Below are 20511 nucleotides of genomic sequence, written 5' to 3'. Positions count from 1 at the left end.
TCCAATCCCGCGATCTTATGCTTTAAAGACAATTTCTCTCTTCACACGACCCAGCATTTCAACGACCATGACTCCATTCCCACGTCCTAGCGCTCCAACGACCACGTCTCTCATTACACGATCCAGTGTTTCAACGACCATGACTCCAATTTCGCAACCTAGCGCTCTAACGACCACGTCTCCCATCACACGACCCAGCGTTTCAACAACCATGACTCCATTCCAGTGTCCTAGCGCTCTAACGACCACGTCTCTCAATGCACGACCCAGCATTTCAACGACCACGTCTCTCAATGCACGACCCAGCATTTCAACGACCATAACTCCATTCCAGTGTCCTAGCGCTCCAACGACCACGTCTCTAAATGCACGACCCAGCGTTTCAACGACCATGACTCCATTCCCGCGACCTAGCGCTCTAACGACCACGTCTCTCATCACACGACTCAGCGTTTCAACAACCATGACTCCATTCCCGCGACCTAGCGCTCTAACGACCACGTCTCTCAATGCACGACCCATCATTTCAACGACCATGACTCCTTTCCTTCGACCTAGCGCTCTAACGACCACGTCTATCATCACACGACTCAGCGTTTCAACAACCATGACTTCATTCCCGCGACCTAGCGCTCTAACGAAAACGTGTCTCATCACAAGCCGATGGTTTCAACGACATTGACTCCTATCCCGCGACCTAGCGCTCTAATGACCACGTCTCTCATCAAACAACCCAGCGCTGTAACTACTCTGACTCTAACCCCGCAACCTAGCGCTCAAACGACTACGTATCTCGTCACGCGACCCAGCGCCGGAACTACCATGACTCCAAGGCCGCGAGCCTGTGTTTCAACGTCCATGACACCAACTCTGCCATCTAGCGCTCCAACGGCCACGAAACGAGTCCCATGGACCAGTGAAAAAAACACAACGGAGAAACAATGTCGACTTTGACAGAATAATGAAATCGAAATCGAAGGTCCATCTAGAATGAACATACTTGATAATGTGCATCCTGGAGAGATTCTGAGATTTAGAAGTTGTTATTTGTCGTAAACAAAGAATATCGAGGGATATATGTGGACCAAGGAAGCAAACATGTAAGAATGACAGACGGAATCTGTTAAAAAACGCCATGCAGAATGTTAAACAAATGAACCAATGAGGTCGGTGTGACCCCCGTTGGGTTCTTCGTTGTCCGAGTATATTTTTTTCTTAAATGAGGGTTTACAGTCAAATCACACAACGAACAGGTTGACGTATAACGTTTCCCGAACAACCGCTTTGTTTTTTTCTTCAAATTTGCCTGGTAATAAATTGTCCTCATTTGGAGGTCGGAGGCAGAATGTCCTTGGTTGGAGGTGTTTCGTTCGCATTTTTTGGGTGTGTCAATGTCCCTGGTTGGCGGTGTTTTGTTAAAAAATGATTACGTATTTAAACCTCTACCCAGATAGCTTTAAGTCCGTTTAACACATTGACGTAATTATTTTTCGAAATGACACCCTGGAAAATGGTGTCCTCATTTGGATGTGAAATGTTGCGTGTCCTCAGTTGGCGGTGCTTGCAAGTATGAGTGAGCGAGCGAGTGAGCGAGCGAGTGAAAGAGTGAGTGAGTGAGTGAGTGAGTGAGTGAGTGAGTGAGTGAGTGAGTGAGTGAGTGAGTGAGTGAGTGAGTGAGTGAGTGAGTGAGTGAGTGAGTGAGTGAGTGAGTGAGTGAGTGAGTGAGTGAGTGAGTGAGTGAGTGAGTGAGTGAGTGAGTGAGTGAGTGAGTGAGTGAGTGAGTGAGTGAGTGAGTGAGTGAGTGAGTGAGTGAGTGTAATATAGAACAGTTTGGATATAATGAATTCAACGTCTACATGTGATATATCCACTGGTGCTTTTACACAATGATTATGATACCATTGGGAACACTTCTTACACTGTATTTGATCACCTTTATTTATAGAAATTTAACCTAAAAAAACAAAAGTAATTGGAAACTCAAGTAATAATGTCAAGATGTTTTAATGATTCCTGTCGTTATTATATTTTTAGAATAAGGTAAGTATTAGAAGGCCTACAAATGAGCATGCCAAAATGTTTCAAGACATTTTGATGGAGTGGGGGGATATTAAATGCTTCTTAATGGACTGGTTGGTTGTTGCAATGCGTTTTCTTGGACAATGATTCTTAAAATGACACTCTCATTTAAAATCAATACATACACATGTATAAAAAAACATAAATTCTGAGTAATAAACCTTCAACTTATTACTAGATGATGCATACATGAAAATATTAATACAGGTAACAAGTTTAGAACCGTGTATTTAAAAGCTGAAAACGCAAAAATATTACATGATTGGTGAATGCTTAAAGATTTACTGCGATCTAGCATTGTTTCATAAGGTAGAAATACCGTGTTTTCTGCACCGTTCTTTCAAATTAAACAAAGTATCCTTCATAGGAACCATTCTTTTGACATTAATTAATCCTTTTTGGTAAATTAAAACAATTGTATTAAACGTGGTAAAACTTAGTTGGGTGAAAAATTGCATCTTTAATGAACTAGTGGATTGATTTTAACGCGTCTAAATGGACTGGTTAGGTGATTTCAATGCGTATGATGGACTGGAGGGAATGATTCAATGCTTTTTGATGGACTGATTGATTTATTAAATTTTATTTCAATGCGTTTTGATGGACTGATATAATGATTTCAATTATCCTAAATGGCCTGGTTGATTAATTTCAAGGCGTTTTATGCACTGGTGGAATGATTTCAAGGTTTATGATGGACCTGAAGTGAGAATTTAAGTCTTTTTGATGGACTGTAAGAAGGACTTGTATGATTCGAAGACGGCATTCGGATCCTCCCACTGCGGGTAGTGTCCTATCGCTGCGTCTAGTACAGTAATACTCGGGGATGGCACTACTTTTCTGCAAATGAAAGCGTAGATAACAGTTATACCCGCGGATGGCACAACTTTCCTGCGAATTGAAAGCGTAGATCACAGTTATACCCGCGGATGGCACTATTTTCCAGTGGAAATAAAAAGTAGATCTCAGTAATAATCCAGGATGGCAATACTTTCAAGTTAAAATAAGAAGTAGACCCTAGTTATTATCGGGAATGGCACTACTTTCCTGTTAAAAATAAAAAAGTAGACCACAGTGATGAGTCACTACTTTCCTGCAAAATGAAAGCGTAGATCACAGTTATATGATTCATATACAGATAAAAAGATATTAGCGATTTTTTGGCGCCTTTTCTAACTGTGGAATTTGTGGCTGCGTAGCTATGAATTCCAAAACCTCATTTAGTAAGGCTGCACCAAAAATCATATGCGATTTTTTGTGTTTATCATTTAATTCAAATGAGTTTAACATGAAAATGCTTCAAAACTATTTTTTTAAAAATACGTCAGCCTTTATTGTGCGCCTTAAATGTGAATAAAAATAATTAATAATAAATCGGTTAATATAACACAATAAAAGATGTTTAGCATTTACAGTTTTCACATAGAACTTTGCGTACATGCTACTGACAAAAACAAAACAACGCAATTGTAGAAGGCTTAAGTAGTTTGGTTATCATAGTTATCGAGTTTTGGCTCTTAAAAATATGAAAAAGTCATGCAAAGAATTGAAATTAGCTGTAGGTTAATAACCATTCAAGATTTTAACATGATTCTTAGTATACAAATTACCAGTGAGAATGTGCAAATGTGAAACAAGGCCCTTAACTCTTGCTTTAATAAGTGCCGATTCTTTTTATATTTTTGTCCGAATCATGTGAATTCATCCGCCTAGTCGCGTAAAGTCAATTTAAAAAACAAACATTAGGTGCAAACATTGAGAGTAGGTCGGTAAACCGAAAACAAATACTTTTTTGATGCCTTTGAAAATTATAAACTTATTTATAACATGGAATCAAATTCATTAGTTAAATTTATATCATTTAAATGTTTTGTCGAGATGCATGAGTTTATTTAACAAGACATTTTGTATTTTAGATTGATAAAATATCTCAACCAACGGGCAGAAAACAAGGACAGATGGGTCGGTGCACTTGTGCAAACGAAACTTCCGGGTGATAAACTTCACATCATTTTGTACATAACGAATTGCTCTATTGGCAAGATAGTATTAAAGTTTAAAGAAAGAGTGAATAATTTTACAATTAAAAGCATGAAAACTATAGACTAAAAGAAATATATGAAAATCGAGGACCAGGCAGTATGCGATTTGGCGGTTCTTCATGAAGATGGCCGACATTCGGCAAAATTGACTAAAAAACAATGATTCTATTTGTAATACTCAGCGAACTATTTAAATTATTTAATGATATATATTCTTATTTCTGTTCACATGATATATGGGCCATCTGATTCAGTAAACCATGGATACGCCTTCGTTGATCATTACAAGTAAAAAAACATTTTCACACATATATTATTGTGTTATGAAACTGATTTAATGTATGATTTAGCTGAATTTATTCACCTAAAAACAAAAGCAAACAATAGAAAAAGAAAATAAGTTCAACACCATGCAGAGTGTTACTGCGATATTCTTTTTCTTCCATAGAAAAGAAGTTCAATCCCAAAGTGTTACTGCGATATTCTTTTTCTTCCACAGAAAAGAAGTTCAATCCAAGAGTGTTACTGCGATTTTCTTTTTATTTCCACAGAAAAGAAGTTCAATCCAAGAGTGTTACTGCGATTTTCTTTTTATTTCCACAGAAAAGTAGTTCAATCCAAGAGTGTTACTGCGACATTCTTTTTATTTCCACAGAAAAGTAGTTCAATCTAAGAGTGTTACTGCGATTTTCTTTTTATTTCCACAGAAAAGAAGTTAAATCCTAGAGTGTTACTGCGATTTTCTTTTGATTTCCAAAGGAAAGAAATTAAATCCCAGAGTGTTACTGTTTTTTCACAGGAAAGTAGTGACATCCGCGAGTATAACTGTCATCTCCTTTTTATTTTCACAGGAAAGTAGTGTCATCCGCGAGTTTTCCTGTCTTTCTTTTTATTTCTACAGGAAAGTAGTACCATCTGTGAGTATAACTGTCATCTCCTTTTTATATTCACAGTAAGGTAGTGCCATCTGCGAGAATTCCTGTCTTCTTTTTTATTTCTTCAGGAAAGTTGTGCCATCCGCGAGTATAACTGTCATCTCTTTTATATTCACAGGAAAGTAGTACCATCCCCAAGTATGACTGTACTAGACGCGGCGATAGGACACTATCCCCATTGGGAGGATCCCAATGGCGTCTTCGAATCCTACAAGTTCTTCTTGCAGTCCATCAAAAAGCCTTAAATTATCACCTCAGGATCATTAAAAACCTTGAAATCATTCCACCAGTGCATAAAAAATAATTCATTCCACCAGTCCATAAAAAAGCCTTGAACTCTCTAATATATTTATCTTAAAGCCTTGAACTATTTCCCCAGGTAATTGAAATGATCTTGAACGTTCTTCTCCAGTCCATCGAAAAGTGCTTTAATTTTTCATCATATATTCAATCGATCAATCATAATGTCCATGGCCTTGGAATACTCGAAATATTTGAACGACGTGAATACATTTTAAATTTTCATAAAATTGTTAAACAATCAACTATTTAATGAAAGGTTTTGATATATTTTAAAACTTAAAAATTTGAGAAAAAAGCCGCCTTCGTATTATCAATATTTCCAATCTCCTTTGAAACAGATTACTTTACCCATTTCTATTAAATTCTTGCATAAATTCGTGAAATGTCCATAAAGTAAAAAAGCCAATAAAGGTCTTGAACAATTTTTGCCTTTATTTTGGGGAGTTTTTTTCTCATATAAAGAAATGAAAGTTTAATGTAGTTGACTGCTTGATAATTTGTATGTGAGAGTTAATGTTGGTTATGATTTCCTTAACAATAACCTATATTATTTTTTTGTTTAACGGTGTCTTTTAATTTTAAATGAGTATGCTTGTATATCCGTGTGTTTGATAGGGTGAACATCTTCACATTTGTTAGATGTTATTTGATTTGTGATATTCTTGCACTGAATACCGTTGTGTTAATCTTGTATGTGCACTTGTTTTTGTTGAACAAATAGCTTATTTACCATAACAGATAAATACATACATGGCCATCATGTGCTTAAATATTGATGAGTATTTATCCTGTACACTTTTGTTTGACCATGATTCATAATAACCTTAAAGGGACTAGACACCAGATGGTCCAAAAATCGTCAAATACAGTATTTCCTCAAGACTAGCCTAAAATGTCGATACGAGCTGGTATGAGGCCTATAATTCATTATTTTACAGTACTAAAAAGATTTATCGCTGTCTCAGCTACGTTTACCCGGTTAAAATTCTGATTTCCCAGTATATAGTGTATACTTTTAGCATGTGAATTTCCCGTGATTAGCACAGGTACATAAACCGACGCGATTTTTGGACTAGGGCACTTGTGGCCTAGTTTATAGCCATACACGCGCTATCTGCATTCTCAAGCCGCATCTGGGGGTCCACTGACGTAATGTATTCATACGCTGTATTTTGATTGGAATGTCGTTAGCGAATTTGAATAATCAAAGTAGTACCAGAACTGATTACAATGAAAACATCCAATAAAAATAGTTCTCCTAACAATTCAAGATAACTGTATGTTCTTTTAATGAAGCACAAGAAATTCATACGTAGCGAGTGGGTTAATCGGGTTAACTACATGAATATTCTTGCATACGGTCAGATTATATGCAATAAGAATATGAAGATATTGGAAAAGTATGCATCGATAGTTTTCCGTTCAATGCTCTGTATTGATAGACTGGTACCCTCTTTCTCTTTTATCCGAAAAGAAACCAGTATCAGCTAACCGCGGTGCCCGTCGCTCATTCGAAATGTCTTGTGAATTCATTCGTAAAGCGAATAAAGCGTGCGGTCTAAGTAGAAAACAACCAGGAAAATTGGTTTAAAAAAATATTGTTATCCTTTGCATACAATGTTGGTATTCCGAAGTCGGTCCCTGTTCTTTATTTCGACATAATTTGCATGTTTCCGTGATATTTTATTTTCGATACAAAGTTTTTTTAACTAATCATCGCATGGCACTTAGCACATTTTTAAATACAACATGATTTTTGGTATTTATTGTTCAAATACTATTAATTTTAACTAAAAACCATATGCCGCGTACCTGTATAACTTTATATTTTTGAGGAAAAAGTAAATCAGGGTACCAGTCTACTTATTGACCTCAAAATTTACTCTGATCGGAGCGGCCGAATGATTCAGACATACATGTATGTTATCACTACTTCCAGATGCTGATGATGTGAATTTCATAGTGTTTTATTGAGGAAATTTATCAATAAAGCCGCTATTGAATAATTACCACCATCAAACGGATTTATTTTCATCTTACCGTGGGTAGCATTTTTAATTCGACACGTAAATTTTCAAGCAATACCAATTCGTTTGAAAAAATCATGTTATTTCAATTTTGCAAAATGGAGATAAAAAATATCAAATATGCGCATACTTATTTATGAAGTTTCATTCTAAATGAAGCCAAATGTATGAATATGTGCACAGCATCTGTGAATAAGATGATTGTTTACCTATGTGCATAGAAAAGTCTTGGAGCCACTCTCAGTGTAAGTACATGACATTGTGATAAACCATCGCCATTGATAAAACAATCTTGCATGCTCAATTTTGATTTCCTCTCTTACCACAGGGGAAGGTTGCGTTGTTTTGACACAAAAGTTTTGATAAAGTTATGGCCTCTTAAACAGGGTCATGTCGGCAAATATATATGGAAATTCAGGGTCAAGTCGTCCCCCTTTACAAAGATAATAACATAAATTTAAAAAAATGCCAATTATCACAAGTTACAGTTACCACATCATATTCTTACTAAAAATTGATAAAAACAACAACAAAACGGACAGGGGTGTGGTGTGTCAAAACAACACAACCTACCCCTGTGAAATGTCAAAAATAAATATCAACATTAAAGTTATGGAAGCCAGAACTTGTGTCCCCGGGTGATTGCGGTGGTTTTGTCTTCCCTCAAAATATATCAGGGAATTGCTCTTACCTTAGGTCCCCAGGGTGCGGGGGGGGGGGGTATTCACGGGATTTTACCACCAGTTCGTTCTCACAGGGCAGGGATTTTACAGGGGATTGACTGGACCGAAAATCAAAGTACCTGCTATTCCCTAGGGGGGCGAAATTACAAGTGACTGGTGCATAGTTTACAAGTTCTTTTTCTGAAGACGCTTTGTGCTCACTTTTTGTTTTCTAGCCAAGAAAGAAAATCAAAAATCAGTGAGAGATACTGTATGGTGATGCATTGTTGTTGATAGATCAATATAAATTTGTGAAATATTTGAGGGAAAGGTATTTGGTTAAATAACTTACAAGTGTAACTTTTGAGTTTTATTTAACAATGCAGTGCCGAATATTGTGGAGATAGAATTGAATTTGTCATGATTAATTAATCAGTTGACTTGTGGCGTTTAGGGAACAATATTAAAATCAAAATATTCAATAAAGTTCCCTTATCAGGCAATGTCCGGGACCGGGGGGGGGGGCATGGTTACAATTGACTGATGCATTAGCTTGTGTATTCAGATAAAGTTAAGAATATATATTTATTTATATAAGTTATACTTTGCAATCTTAATCAAAGATTTGAAAAAGGTATCCTTTATCAATAAATGCAAGTATACATAAATGACTGTGCAAATCTTTATGTATCATCCAAATATGAGTACCTTGCAGGGTGAATGTTATTTGTAAAAAAATATACTAAGTGAGCTTTCAAGATTACCTTTCCAATCGCATACACAATGCAGTTTGAAACCTGGATAATTAAAACAAATCTTGGTTGTAGACCATTACTATTAAATATTTGATAAGTAACAGACATTATAAGGTACAGTTTAAAGGGGCTGTACTCAGTTAATCTTCTCTGAAACTGCAAATAACAGACATTTGATATAAAAGGATTTGATCAAATTAAAGAAGTATGTGTGCCCCCCCCCCCACCCCCTTACTCTACACATACTTAACTAGATTTTTCAAATTACCTTTGCAGCTTGCAAGCAGTTTTAGTCTAAAGTTTAAGCTAGCCCATTAAACAGTGACCCCATGTGATGTGAGCCGATTTTTTCAATGCTTAGAATATGGTTGTCAACATTCCCCTGAATGAAGCCCTAGTCCATCAGTGCTTTCAGCACTTTGATTCAATTCACTGGGATTTACGTGATAGACAAACCAAGTGAATTTGGCATTGGAAAATATGCAATCAATGCGAAGGACATCAATGCGTTATCGGTTTTATGTAATTTTTTGACAATTTTCTTTTTTTCATACAATGGTTTTATCTGGTGTCTTGTCCCTTTAATCTACCTGTATATGCATTTAATTTATGTCCCCCCCCCCCCCTTTAACATTTGTCTGACGCATTTGTAATAAACAATAAACTGTATGTACAGAATGTATTGCTCACACTAAATGTGTGCAAACTTGTTGAGTTTATTTTAAAATTTAACTTCTGAACTAAACGTGTACGGACCCCATTCACGAATACATATACGGAACGCCACCTGTATGGACTTTTGTACACTGTACCCGTAGCCATTAATATATACATGTATGGAGTTTTCAATATCTATGATAAAAAAAATCCTTTTATTAACGTGTTTTTAACAAGAGAACATATTTCATCCGTAGCATTTTTTGGACAAAAATACGTATGTATGTACGGAACCCGTACATACGCATGTCCGGGATGAAAGTACAGACCCCGTACACTCGCATGTTCGGGATGAAAGTACAGACCCCGTACACTCGCATGTTCGGGATGAAAGTAAGGACCCCGAAAAGTGACGTCATCAACGTCTGAAGTAAGAACGTAGTCACCATGCCAGCCGCCGTCTAAGAACCAAGTACTATACACCGATCTTGGGGAGGGGTCACATGAATCCCGGTATATCCCAGTTATTGATATAAATAATGTGTATTGGCTGCCATAAGCGTGTAAAAAAAATGACAAAATATAAGCTTTTATGAATGTTTATTTGTCACCTAACACCTTATTTATGACATCCTTAAATAATAAATGTTTATTTGTCACCTAACACCTTATTTATGATATCCCTATCATAAATTATGTGTGATTAATAATAAACAAACGGAAGCTTTTCACCTGTCTTTATAATATTTTATTAGCATAAAGATTTCAATCTGTAAGATATGCGCAAGTAAAAAAGTTACTACATGTACATAATCAATATATACCTACCCCTTTTACTTCTTTTTCATTAACATTTTGTGTCAAGATTTTCATTTCAAAAGTAATATTTCATACATTTGGAATTGTGTGTACTCATTAATTTATTGAAGATTAAAAAACAAACGTTTTCGTTTGTCTTGAAAAAGTAGACAATGTATGTAATGAAAGTTAATTTATATTATCAAATTTAACATTAAGAGTTATCCATTTACCAAAAATCACTTATCTATATGACTCATTTTGCAAAGTTCATATTAATTAAAATATCTTTAAATTAGGCATATTTCTCAGTAAGCAAGGTGTGAGAAAAATTACAAAAACGATTTTTCCCTAAAAAAACAAAAGACATTTTATCCAATTAATTATATCATAAACGTGTTCTTTTTTTATATAGGTCATAAAATAGTAAACTTAAAACTTAACTTTATTTTAATACACTTAAACTTTAAATTCAATAGTTTGCTCTTATTCTATATTGTATGCGTTTCTTAACACGTTCTTTGTGTATGTTGTATGCAAAGTTGGAAACCCTTCTTTGCATTTGTAGTATGCGTTACTATATAAATATGTATGTATGTTGTCTGCGTTTTAGTCTGTACCCCAAAATCAGTCACATGACCTATTACGTATGTGAGAGATAAGTCGTCATAGTTAAAATCTATACGAACGATACTCAAAACTCACATACATACACAAGTATCGTAAAGTGGACCGTTTGCCGCAAAGTGTTATTACTTTCGTTTCAGGCATAGAAAATGAAAGTGTAAATATCAAAGAGAAAACTTTGATTGATTTAATCAATAATATAAGAAACAAAAAGTTTACCACAGAGCTATCATTACCAAAATTAATGTGTACATAAATATGACATAAAAGACTCGCTAGAAACTGCCCTAGAGGTCATGAACTAAATTCAACATTAAAATATGTCTCTTGGACAACATATAAAGGTTTTGGCCGTTCTTCGACTAAATGCCTTTTGAGAACTGTTTAAATACAAACGTAAATAACATTCTGAGGACATGTATTGCATTATAAAGTCAAAAGCCAGGTTAGTGTCTATATGAAACATATAGTAAAAATAACTGTGGTCTCACGCCTGATATAGAGGAAGCTTTTGGAGGGGTGGCCTATTTTAAATTGTTATAAATTCTTAATTTATACAGCTATCTGGTTGAAATTTGGCCAGTTGACAGTGCTTAGCCATAGAATATTGGTGTTTGAGTATGAAATGTGAAAATCTTATATTACATAATATAAATTAATAATATATAATTTTCTTATATATTTTTGACATTTTTAAAAAAAACTACTTTCACTTTCAATTTAATGTTTGGAAATAGTTCCAAATGATGGTAACTAATGAATGAAAGCCTCACTTTCAATTCCAAAGTATAAATGGAGGGATTTTTTTAACATAGGAAGCAGACCCAGGAGGAACTGTCTGTTGAAGACCCCCCCCCCCCACCAAGCTGCCCACCAGAGGCCAAGCTGTACTTGGTGTTTGCCAACATGCTGTAATTTGTAAGTACTTCAAGATAATATATTAGAAAATGGTATCCAAACTGAAGTACAAAGTGAGACAGTTTGGTCATATAAGCCCATTGAGACTGTTTGTTCCATTCCTAAATGAATTTCTTTCATGTTGTCAATCATTTCTGATGTGGCTTTGATAATAATATTATTTTCTAATGAAACTGCTGACTTGTATCAGTCTTTGGTCTGTATTGTGCATCTATTCACACATTTTGTTTGCTCTTTTAAGCAAACATTACAATAATTGCAAATTCTATAAGCAATTAAACAAAACTTACTGCACATAGGATGCAGAATGATGTTTTATTTAGTGTGCATATGATTTTCAGCTTATGGACAAGAAAACATATACTTTAACAATCACAGCAACACAATGAGATCCCAATTTTAAAGAAATAATGCCACCTTTCATTAATTCATTAATTCATTCTATCAATCATTCATATATATTCATTAATTCATTCATTTATTCAGTTTATTCATTGAAAAACTTGACATTTCTCAAGGCAAAATAAATAAAAAGTGAGCAGTTTTCATAAAGAATAGAGCCTTTTCCCTTAATGCATTAAAAAAACACAACCTTAATACAGTATAAATGTTTTAAAAACCCTAATTTATTGCTTATTTTAATAGCCAGCCTGGTTGCTGTAGCCACAGAGGAATTTTCAAGGACAAGAACCAGTGCTGGTAAAACTGTGGTCTCTGTGGTTTTCCATACCGGCTCTCGGCAAGGATTTTCAAGAATGGATTACCATCTCCAAGTAAGAAGAAATTCTAAGCATGTCTGGTTTGAATGCTTGCAAAATGCATCTGGGTACTCAATAAGATGAGATTTACCTTTGAGTTGTTAAAAACTGATTGCAAAATGTCCAAAAGACTATATATTCTATTAAATTTGTCCTGAAAATCTTTGAATTCATGAACTTTTCTGCATATTTATCACATTTATGACTATATTAAAGGTTGTGTATGCCTCAAATGAGTGTTTACAGGCCTTTTTCAAACTTTAACAGTAGTGGCAGATAGTTTTATTTGTGTAAAACATTGCTTTTGTGTCTTGCTTGCAGATCATGATGTGCCAATAAGCTCCAGTTAGCTGCGGCCCTTTCCCCAGGCGGTAGTCCTGCAATCTGAATCCAGGAGATGCAGCTCTGAATCCAATATTTCAGAAGAATGAAGATGTTAGTCAACTCTGTAGTACTTGTTTGTGTGTAAATGATTCCATTGAGTGAGATTTATAGCAAATCAGGTGTAAATAAGCATCTTATAGACAATAGTGAAGTGCTGTACTCTGAATTTAATGCCAAATCTAGCCTTCAAAACAGATTCTTAAAGTAAAAAAAATTTAAAAATGGGCATAATAATGCTATCTCTGCATTTTCTACATCATGTAGCCACCTCATACATGAAAACACTAGCAGTTGTCATGAATCTTTAAGTTTTGGTGTGTTTTTTGCCATTTCCTTTGTTGCGCCATTTGTCCCGGAAGCCAACAATTTGGCATATAGTGTTGTTTAGACTGTCTATTAACACATGATCACTAAATTTCTTGTGTTAAACTGGACAGTTCTGTTACCTTTGTATATAAGTGGACCAGAAAAGCAAAATTTTGACAAGTTGAGGCATTTCAGTTTGGCTCTATGTCATTTTTTATATAAAACACTAAGCCGATGAAGTGGAAAAACCTTATTTTGCTTGGAAAAAAATCTTAAAAGAGTAGGCAGGCCAGTTCTGTGGTGCTGTTCTATAGACACCATTAAAAGCTACAAGGAAAACTTTACTTGGTCAAATTATTCCAATGCATAAGGAAATAATGGCTCTTCAAAGGTTTGCGGCTTAACATTTGAGGGAAATGGCTGTTTCTGCTTTTTATGAAAATACCACAGGTGCTAATACTTGTCTCATTCATTTAGTGTTTGATATATCATTGCCAAACTTTCAGTATGTGTTGCATATAGCCTGAAGCTGAACTATAGGAGTTTTGAAGTCTGTTTCTGAAAAAATGTTGCTTAAATAGGCTCAAGACCACAGTTATCTGCCCCCCGTTGACCAAGATCCGGATATGAATACAGAAACAAAGAGTGCTTGTGTTCAAGTATCAATATTTTATTAAAATTGAATGAAAAAGAAGCAAAAAATGTTCTTTTTGCAGAGAACTTGACTGAATTTGACACTCTATTGCAGAAATTGATAGTTTTCAATGTAAATATTGGAAAAATCATAGCTTGTGGAAGTCTGAAAATTAGTTGTTTGTAGCCGATTGACTCCCTGGCGGAAGGGTTATGTATTTGAACTCAATTTTGACAGTCGGGTCAATGGTCAACATGGTGTTCTCTTGTGATTATATTTTGTGTCTTGAATTGTTCTAGAGATGCCATGTCCTTGTTTTTCAATTGGGGTGTGTATAAAGTCAAAAGCCAGGTTAGTGTCTATATGAAACATATAGTAAAAATAACTGTGGTCTCACGCCTTATCGAACACTGATGACGAGGAGCGTGTTGTTCCATCCGCCGACAACCAGAGAGGAAGTACGGCTGCTGAAGTACAAAGCTCTAGGTGCGTACACTCCATCTTGTTTCCTTCCCAGTGTGGTCAACTTAGTCTTCCCGTCCTTGACAACCTGTAGTACTGTACCGGAAGCACGGCAGCAGACGAACACGTGTCCAGCAGTTGTCACGTGTACTCCCCAAGGTCCCACCAAGTCAGGATCAGTGAATGTGGCCAGCTTGTTGCCGAGGTTGTCCAGGGTGATAAGTTGATCGTTTGAGTTGTTTGTGATGTAGATAGTCTTCCCGTCGTTACTGATCGCAATTCTCCTCACCGTGTAATCACCGGACTTGTCCTCGTACAGCTTCTCTATCAGCTTCCCCGTCATCGTATAGAAGTACAGCGCGGTGCCTGATGAAATGTAAAGGTTGTTTCCGTGATGAGCTGCGCCGTAACATCTATGGGTGAAACTTAATTTTCTCGTAGTCACAAGTTTCCCTTTTGTAATGTTAATGAAAAGAAGTTCACATCTATCGTCGTTATTGTTAACACAAACGACAACCTCATTTCCGCCAATGTGGCACAGGTCCCACGAATACTCGGGGACATCACAATGGTCGACAACCCTGTACTCCCGGTCCAGGAGTTTAACTTTTCTGTTTTTGTAGTCTGTAATAACAATCTCTCCATCAGGCAGTTCACATATCCCTTGAATAGCACATTTACCTTTGTCTGAACTCATCTTCACGTTGTACTCCTTGGTACCGTTGGTGGCGAATACATGATCTCGCGGGAATAGTGATATCTTTGAATGTTTACAAAAAACATTCGATTCATTTAACTCTCCAAATGTCTTCATCGAAGACAAATTATCTTCTATTTCATTATGTTTACGAAAAGTGATATTGTATTTAACAACATTTGACATGTTTTGCAGAATTTCGTTGGCTTGTTTGATTATTTCTTCACATTTTCTGAACCCAATGTATAGGGGTGGTTCGCCTGATGAGTCTTTGCTTTGTATGTTATCTATGATGCTCTTTAATTCATCGTGCATCTGTGTGCAGGATTCCATATCTTTCTTCATGGACAGTTCCTGATCAGCCACCAGACCGTCTAATTCTTGAACGGTTGTTTTCTCCATCTTGTCAAGAATGTCGTTGATTTTTCTACGGATTGCTTTGATTTCATCAACAATGGCTGTTCGAGTCTTCCTCAGTGAAGAACTATTTTTCTTTCTGCCGTTTTTCATATCTTCAATCTGCACCCTAAGAACGGCTACCCGTTGAGGTAGTTGACGAAACTCGGGATCTTTGCGGATGCCCTTTGCAACGTCTGGAATGTGCTGTATTGCTGAACATTGTCTGCAATAAAAGAAGAAGAATATATGTATTTTTATGAAGAATCTTTTTTTAACAATCTTCTATAATCATATCAATTTAAATACTCATATTTCGTGGTCGTCGTCTTCGTCGTCGTCGTCACACAAACATACACAGTCAGACATGCAGGCAGGCAGGCAGACGGACAGACACACAAACAGACACACTGATATACAGAAAGAAAGCCACACGGACAAACAGACAGACATACACACAGACAGACCAACACAAAGAAAGACTGACACACAGACATACATAAACACAGGCTGGCAGGCAGGCAGGCAGGCAGACATGCAGGCAGGCAGGCAGGCAGGCAGGCAGACAGACACACAGACAGTCAGACAGACGGATAGACAGACGGATAGATAGACAGACATACACAGAGACACACAGACTAAAACACAGACAGACACAAAGACAGACACACAGACGGAAAGACACACAGCCATACACAAACACAGACAGACACACAGGCAGACAAAAATACAGACAGACGGACACGCACACACACATACACACAGTAAGGCAGTCACACAGACAGACATACATACAAACAGACACACTGATATACAGAAAGAAAGACACACACACATACACAGACAAACAGACACACAGACAGACACAAAGACAGACGGACACACAGAAAGACATAAACGCTGGCAGGCAGGCAGACGGACAGAAATACAGACAGTCAAACAGACAGACAGACAGACAGACACAAACACAGACACACACACAGACACACAGACACAAAGACAGACACACAGAGAGTTTATTCAACGAGTTCAAGAAATGTGCTATAAAGCAAGTCTTAGTTGACAATATTGACCAATAAAATTAGAGCATAGTTTTGTAGTACACATATGTCAAATACAATTGTTAATTAATGGCTGTATTAACCAGAAACAAGGTTAAGCATGCATCAAAATACTTATTGATCGGTCTTAATACTGTGCTTGTGTTATTGTGTTATTTTACTTTAAAATCGTCTTTGAAATATACCTATGATCCATGGCAACGCACACGTGACAACACAGCTGGTCATGGTCACCACAGACCAGCTTGAGCGCCTCCCCGGGATGCCTCTCGCATCTCTCAAGGACGTCCACCATCCCTGGTGCTGCTGCCCATTTCGTCATGTCCGTCCGGTCGAGCACCGAGTGTCTCTTGAATAGCTTGTTGTGAACTGGGACACAGTTTACGCAGTAATATTTCGTACACTGATTACAGAAATATTGAGCTTCCGTGTTCAATCCATCTTCTTCGCATGGGGAACAGACGAAATCGTGGATGAAATCACAGCCCCGCTGAATGGAGGATTCAAAATTTGATGCCATAGTCCTGTCACATTTAGGGTTTAACTTATAAATGTCCTTTCCATGTCCTTCACTTCCAACAAGGAAGTTAAATAAACGACCTATCGTCTCAAATCTATACAACAAAAACATTGACATCTCAATTCTATACAAGCGTAAAACTTCTGTCGTAAACAATTTCGACACTATTTTCTTCACTAATTGTATCCTTTAAACAATATTTTTGATATAAGAGTATAGGAAGTAATTGAAAAATATTTCATGAGAGAAATCAACCTTACAATGATTGTTTATAACTTAACGTTTGTATAGAAGTTGAATGTCAGTGTTTTTTTGTTTGAATAGATCTGAGACGTCAATCTTTAATAAAACACTCTTACATGTAAATTCTATACAAACGTTAATTTTCTGTTAAATTGATTCACGTTGGATGGACTGAGATGATTTTCATAGCGATGGTATTCACGTTTCTTTAGACTGCAATACATGTCCTCAGAATGTTATTTACGTTTGTATAAACAGTTCTCAAAAGGCATTTAGTCGAAGAACGGCCAAGACCTTTATATGTTGTCCAAGTGACATACATGGCGGGGAATCCACGTGACCAAATGGTAGGTTTCAGTGCAAGATGGCGTCACCAAAACGCTCGACTCGAGCCGAAAATCAAGGTAATACATATAATTATAATAGTTTCTTTAATTTTTAACATAGCCTATCATATGCCCACCTACCTAGTTTGTATTAGCATATCCATGTTTTCCTTGAAACTTTAACCGTTCTCGAGAACACTTCGGCAATGTTTCCAAAATGTACGAAATCCGACTGGTAGGTTACAGTTCCATTTATCATTTTGGCTCGGATTAAGCAGAAAATGAGGTTATAATTTTGGAAAATCGCATAAAACACTTAAGTTTTGTTTAAACATAACAGGCACATGCATTTGGGAACGAATATTTTAATGATTTTAAAAGATATGAGAACGAAAAGAAAATGATAGGTTGCAGCTCCGATTTTTGAAGAGATAGGTTGCAGTTCCATATAACGGTATATTGTATACAAGCATGGAGGAATTGAAATGTGACAAACTGTTTTTATTTTTATGAATTAAAGATATATATATATATATATAATATCAGGATGTTTAACATTTTTATTTATTTACTGCCGATATATTATTATGTGAAGTATTATGGATACAAATTATATATATATATATATAGTAACGCATACAACAAATGCAAAGAAGGGTTTTCAACTTTGCATACAACATACACAAAGAAGGTGTTAAGAAACGCATACAATAAAGAATAAGAGCAAACTATTGAATTTAAAGTTTAAGTGTTTTAAAATAAAGTTAAGTTTTAAGTTTATTATTTTATGACTTACATCAAAAAGAACACATTTATGATGTAACTGATTGGGTATGATGTCTTTTGTTATTTTCTTAGGGAAAATATTTTCACCCCTTACACTTTGCATGTTCGGGGTCCGTACTTTTATCCCTTCGAAGTTGCATTTACGGGGTCGGTACTTTTATCCCTTACACAATGCATGTTCGGGGTCCGTACTTTTATCCCTTCGAAGTTGCATTTACGGGGTCGGTACTTTTATCCCTTACACAATGCATGTTCGGGGTTCGTACTTTTATCCCATTGAAGTTGCATTTACGGGGTCCGTTGTTTTATCCCTAATACGGTGAATGTACAGGGTCGGTACTTTTATCCCTTATACGTTGCATGTACTTTAATTCCGAACATTAGAGTGTTCATCCCAAACATGCTAGTGTACGGAGTCTGTGCTTTCATCCCAAACATGCTAGTGTACGGGGTCTGTGCTTTTATCCCAAACATTCTAGTGTACGGGGTCCGGACTTCCATCCCAAACATGCTAGTGTACGGGGTCTGTACTTTTATCCCAAACATGCTAGTGTGTGGGGTCCGTACTTTCACCCCAAACATGCTAGTGTACGGGGTCTGTGCTTTCATCCCAAACATGCTAGTGTACGGGGTCCGGACTTCCATCCCAAACATGCTAGTGTACGGGGTCTGTACTTTTATCCCAAACATGCTAGTGTACGGGGTCCGGACTTCCATCCCAAACATGCTAGTGTACGGGGTCCGTACATTTATCCCAAACATGCTAGTGTACGGGGTCTGTACTTTCATCCCAAACATGCGTATGTACGGGGTCCGTACTTTCATCCCAAACATGCTAGTGTATGGGGTCCGTACTTTGATCCCAAACATGCTAGTGTACGGGGTCCGTACTTTCATCCCAAACATGCTAGTGTACGGGGTCCGTACTTTCATCCCAAACATGCTAGTGTACGGGGTCCGGAATTCCATCCCAAACAGGCTAGTGTACGGGGTCCGGACTTCCATCCCAAACATGCTAGTGTACGTGGTCCGTACTTTGAACCCTAACATGCGAGTGTACGGGGTTAGAGCACGCACGAATATTTACGATGTACGAGGACCGTTCATTCTTGTATATTCTACCATTTGACGCAGTGAAATACGAACTGGAGATTGGAAATTTTGAAGTACAACTTCAAAGTAAACTCAACTTTAGTTTGCAGACATTAAGTGTGAACAATACATTCTGTATATACAGTTTAAAGTTTATTACAAATGCATCAGGCAAATGTTTAAGGTAGGACATTAAGAAATACATATACAGGTAGACTAAAGGGACTAGACACCAGATAATACCATTGCATGAAAAAAAAAAGAAATTTGTCAAAAACTTACACAAAACCGATACCGCTGTGTACAACGCATTGCATCTTTCTTACTGATGTATCACATCGCCAACGGCACATGCCAACGTGTCTTTCGCAGTGTTTTCATTTTTTTCCAATGAGAAATTCACTGGGTTTGTCTACCACATAAAGCACAGTGAATCAAAAATCGCGTCTGTTTATGTACCTATTCTAATCACGGGAAATTCACGGGCTAAATGTATACACTATGAACTGGGAAATCTGAATGCGCTATTTTAGTAATGAAAAATAATGAATTATAGGCCTTATTCCACTGCCTTCATATTTGAAAACAAATGAATTTAGATGGATCCCTGGTCAAATAGCCGAACAGATATGCCAGAAGTGGCCTTTCTACGTATTTGAACAGAAACAGAAATGGCGTTATGCGCCAATGGAGGGTCTTTTGGTAGGACGAAAGCCTAGATCTGGGATAGACCTCTACTGAATATAGCTATGGAAAAAACAAACCAACTTCGGAAAAAGTCAAACAATAAAACGAAAATATATCCGGATTTTGACTCTATTAGTGTGCATCAATAGAGGAAATCATAAAACGCTATACTATTCAGTTTACCGAAACTAATTGAAATTGCTGATGTCACTTGTCTAAAAGCCAGTTATTGTCATAACGGGGACTTTTTCTAGTTTCCGAAGATATGTCCCTAAATGATTATGACGCGTGTTGCGTGTATTGTAAGCAGTGTGATATACACGTCTGGCATTACGGGCCAATCGTTGTAATAACAA

The 20511-nt window shown here is 36.7% G+C and overlaps 1 protein-coding gene across 1 annotated transcript; it reads right to left on the bottom strand.

Annotated features, from left to right (window-relative positions):
• Positions 1–13784: 13784 nt before the first annotated feature.
• On the bottom strand, positions 13785–17092 carry LOC128217849 (uncharacterized). Its single transcript, XM_052925262.1, has 2 exons — positions 16687–17092; positions 13785–15666 (listed from the first exon to the last, which is right to left on the bottom strand). The coding sequence occupies exons 1-2, from the start codon at positions 17019–17021 to the stop codon at positions 14286–14288; spliced, it is 1716 nt and encodes a 571-aa protein (XP_052781222.1). The 5' UTR covers positions 17022–17092; the 3' UTR covers positions 13785–14285.
• Between the last annotated feature and the right edge of the window lie 3419 nt (positions 17093–20511).

Source organism: Mya arenaria, chromosome 14 (genome assembly GCF_026914265.1).
Source record: "Mya arenaria isolate MELC-2E11 chromosome 14, ASM2691426v1".
NCBI lineage: Eukaryota > Metazoa > Mollusca > Bivalvia > Myida > Myidae > Mya > Mya arenaria.
This window is presented reverse-complemented; position numbering and strand designations above follow the sequence as displayed.

Excerpts from the sequence above, each read along its gene's own strand:
- LOC128217849 (XM_052925262.1), bottom strand. The coding sequence starts at position 17,021 with ATGGCATCAAATTTTGAATCCTCCATTCAGCGGGGCTGTGATTTCATC. Across the intron at positions 15,667-16,686 it reads TGCGTTGCCATGGATCATAG|ACAATGTTCAGCAATACAGC; the intron begins GTATATTTCAAA and ends CTTTTATTGCAG.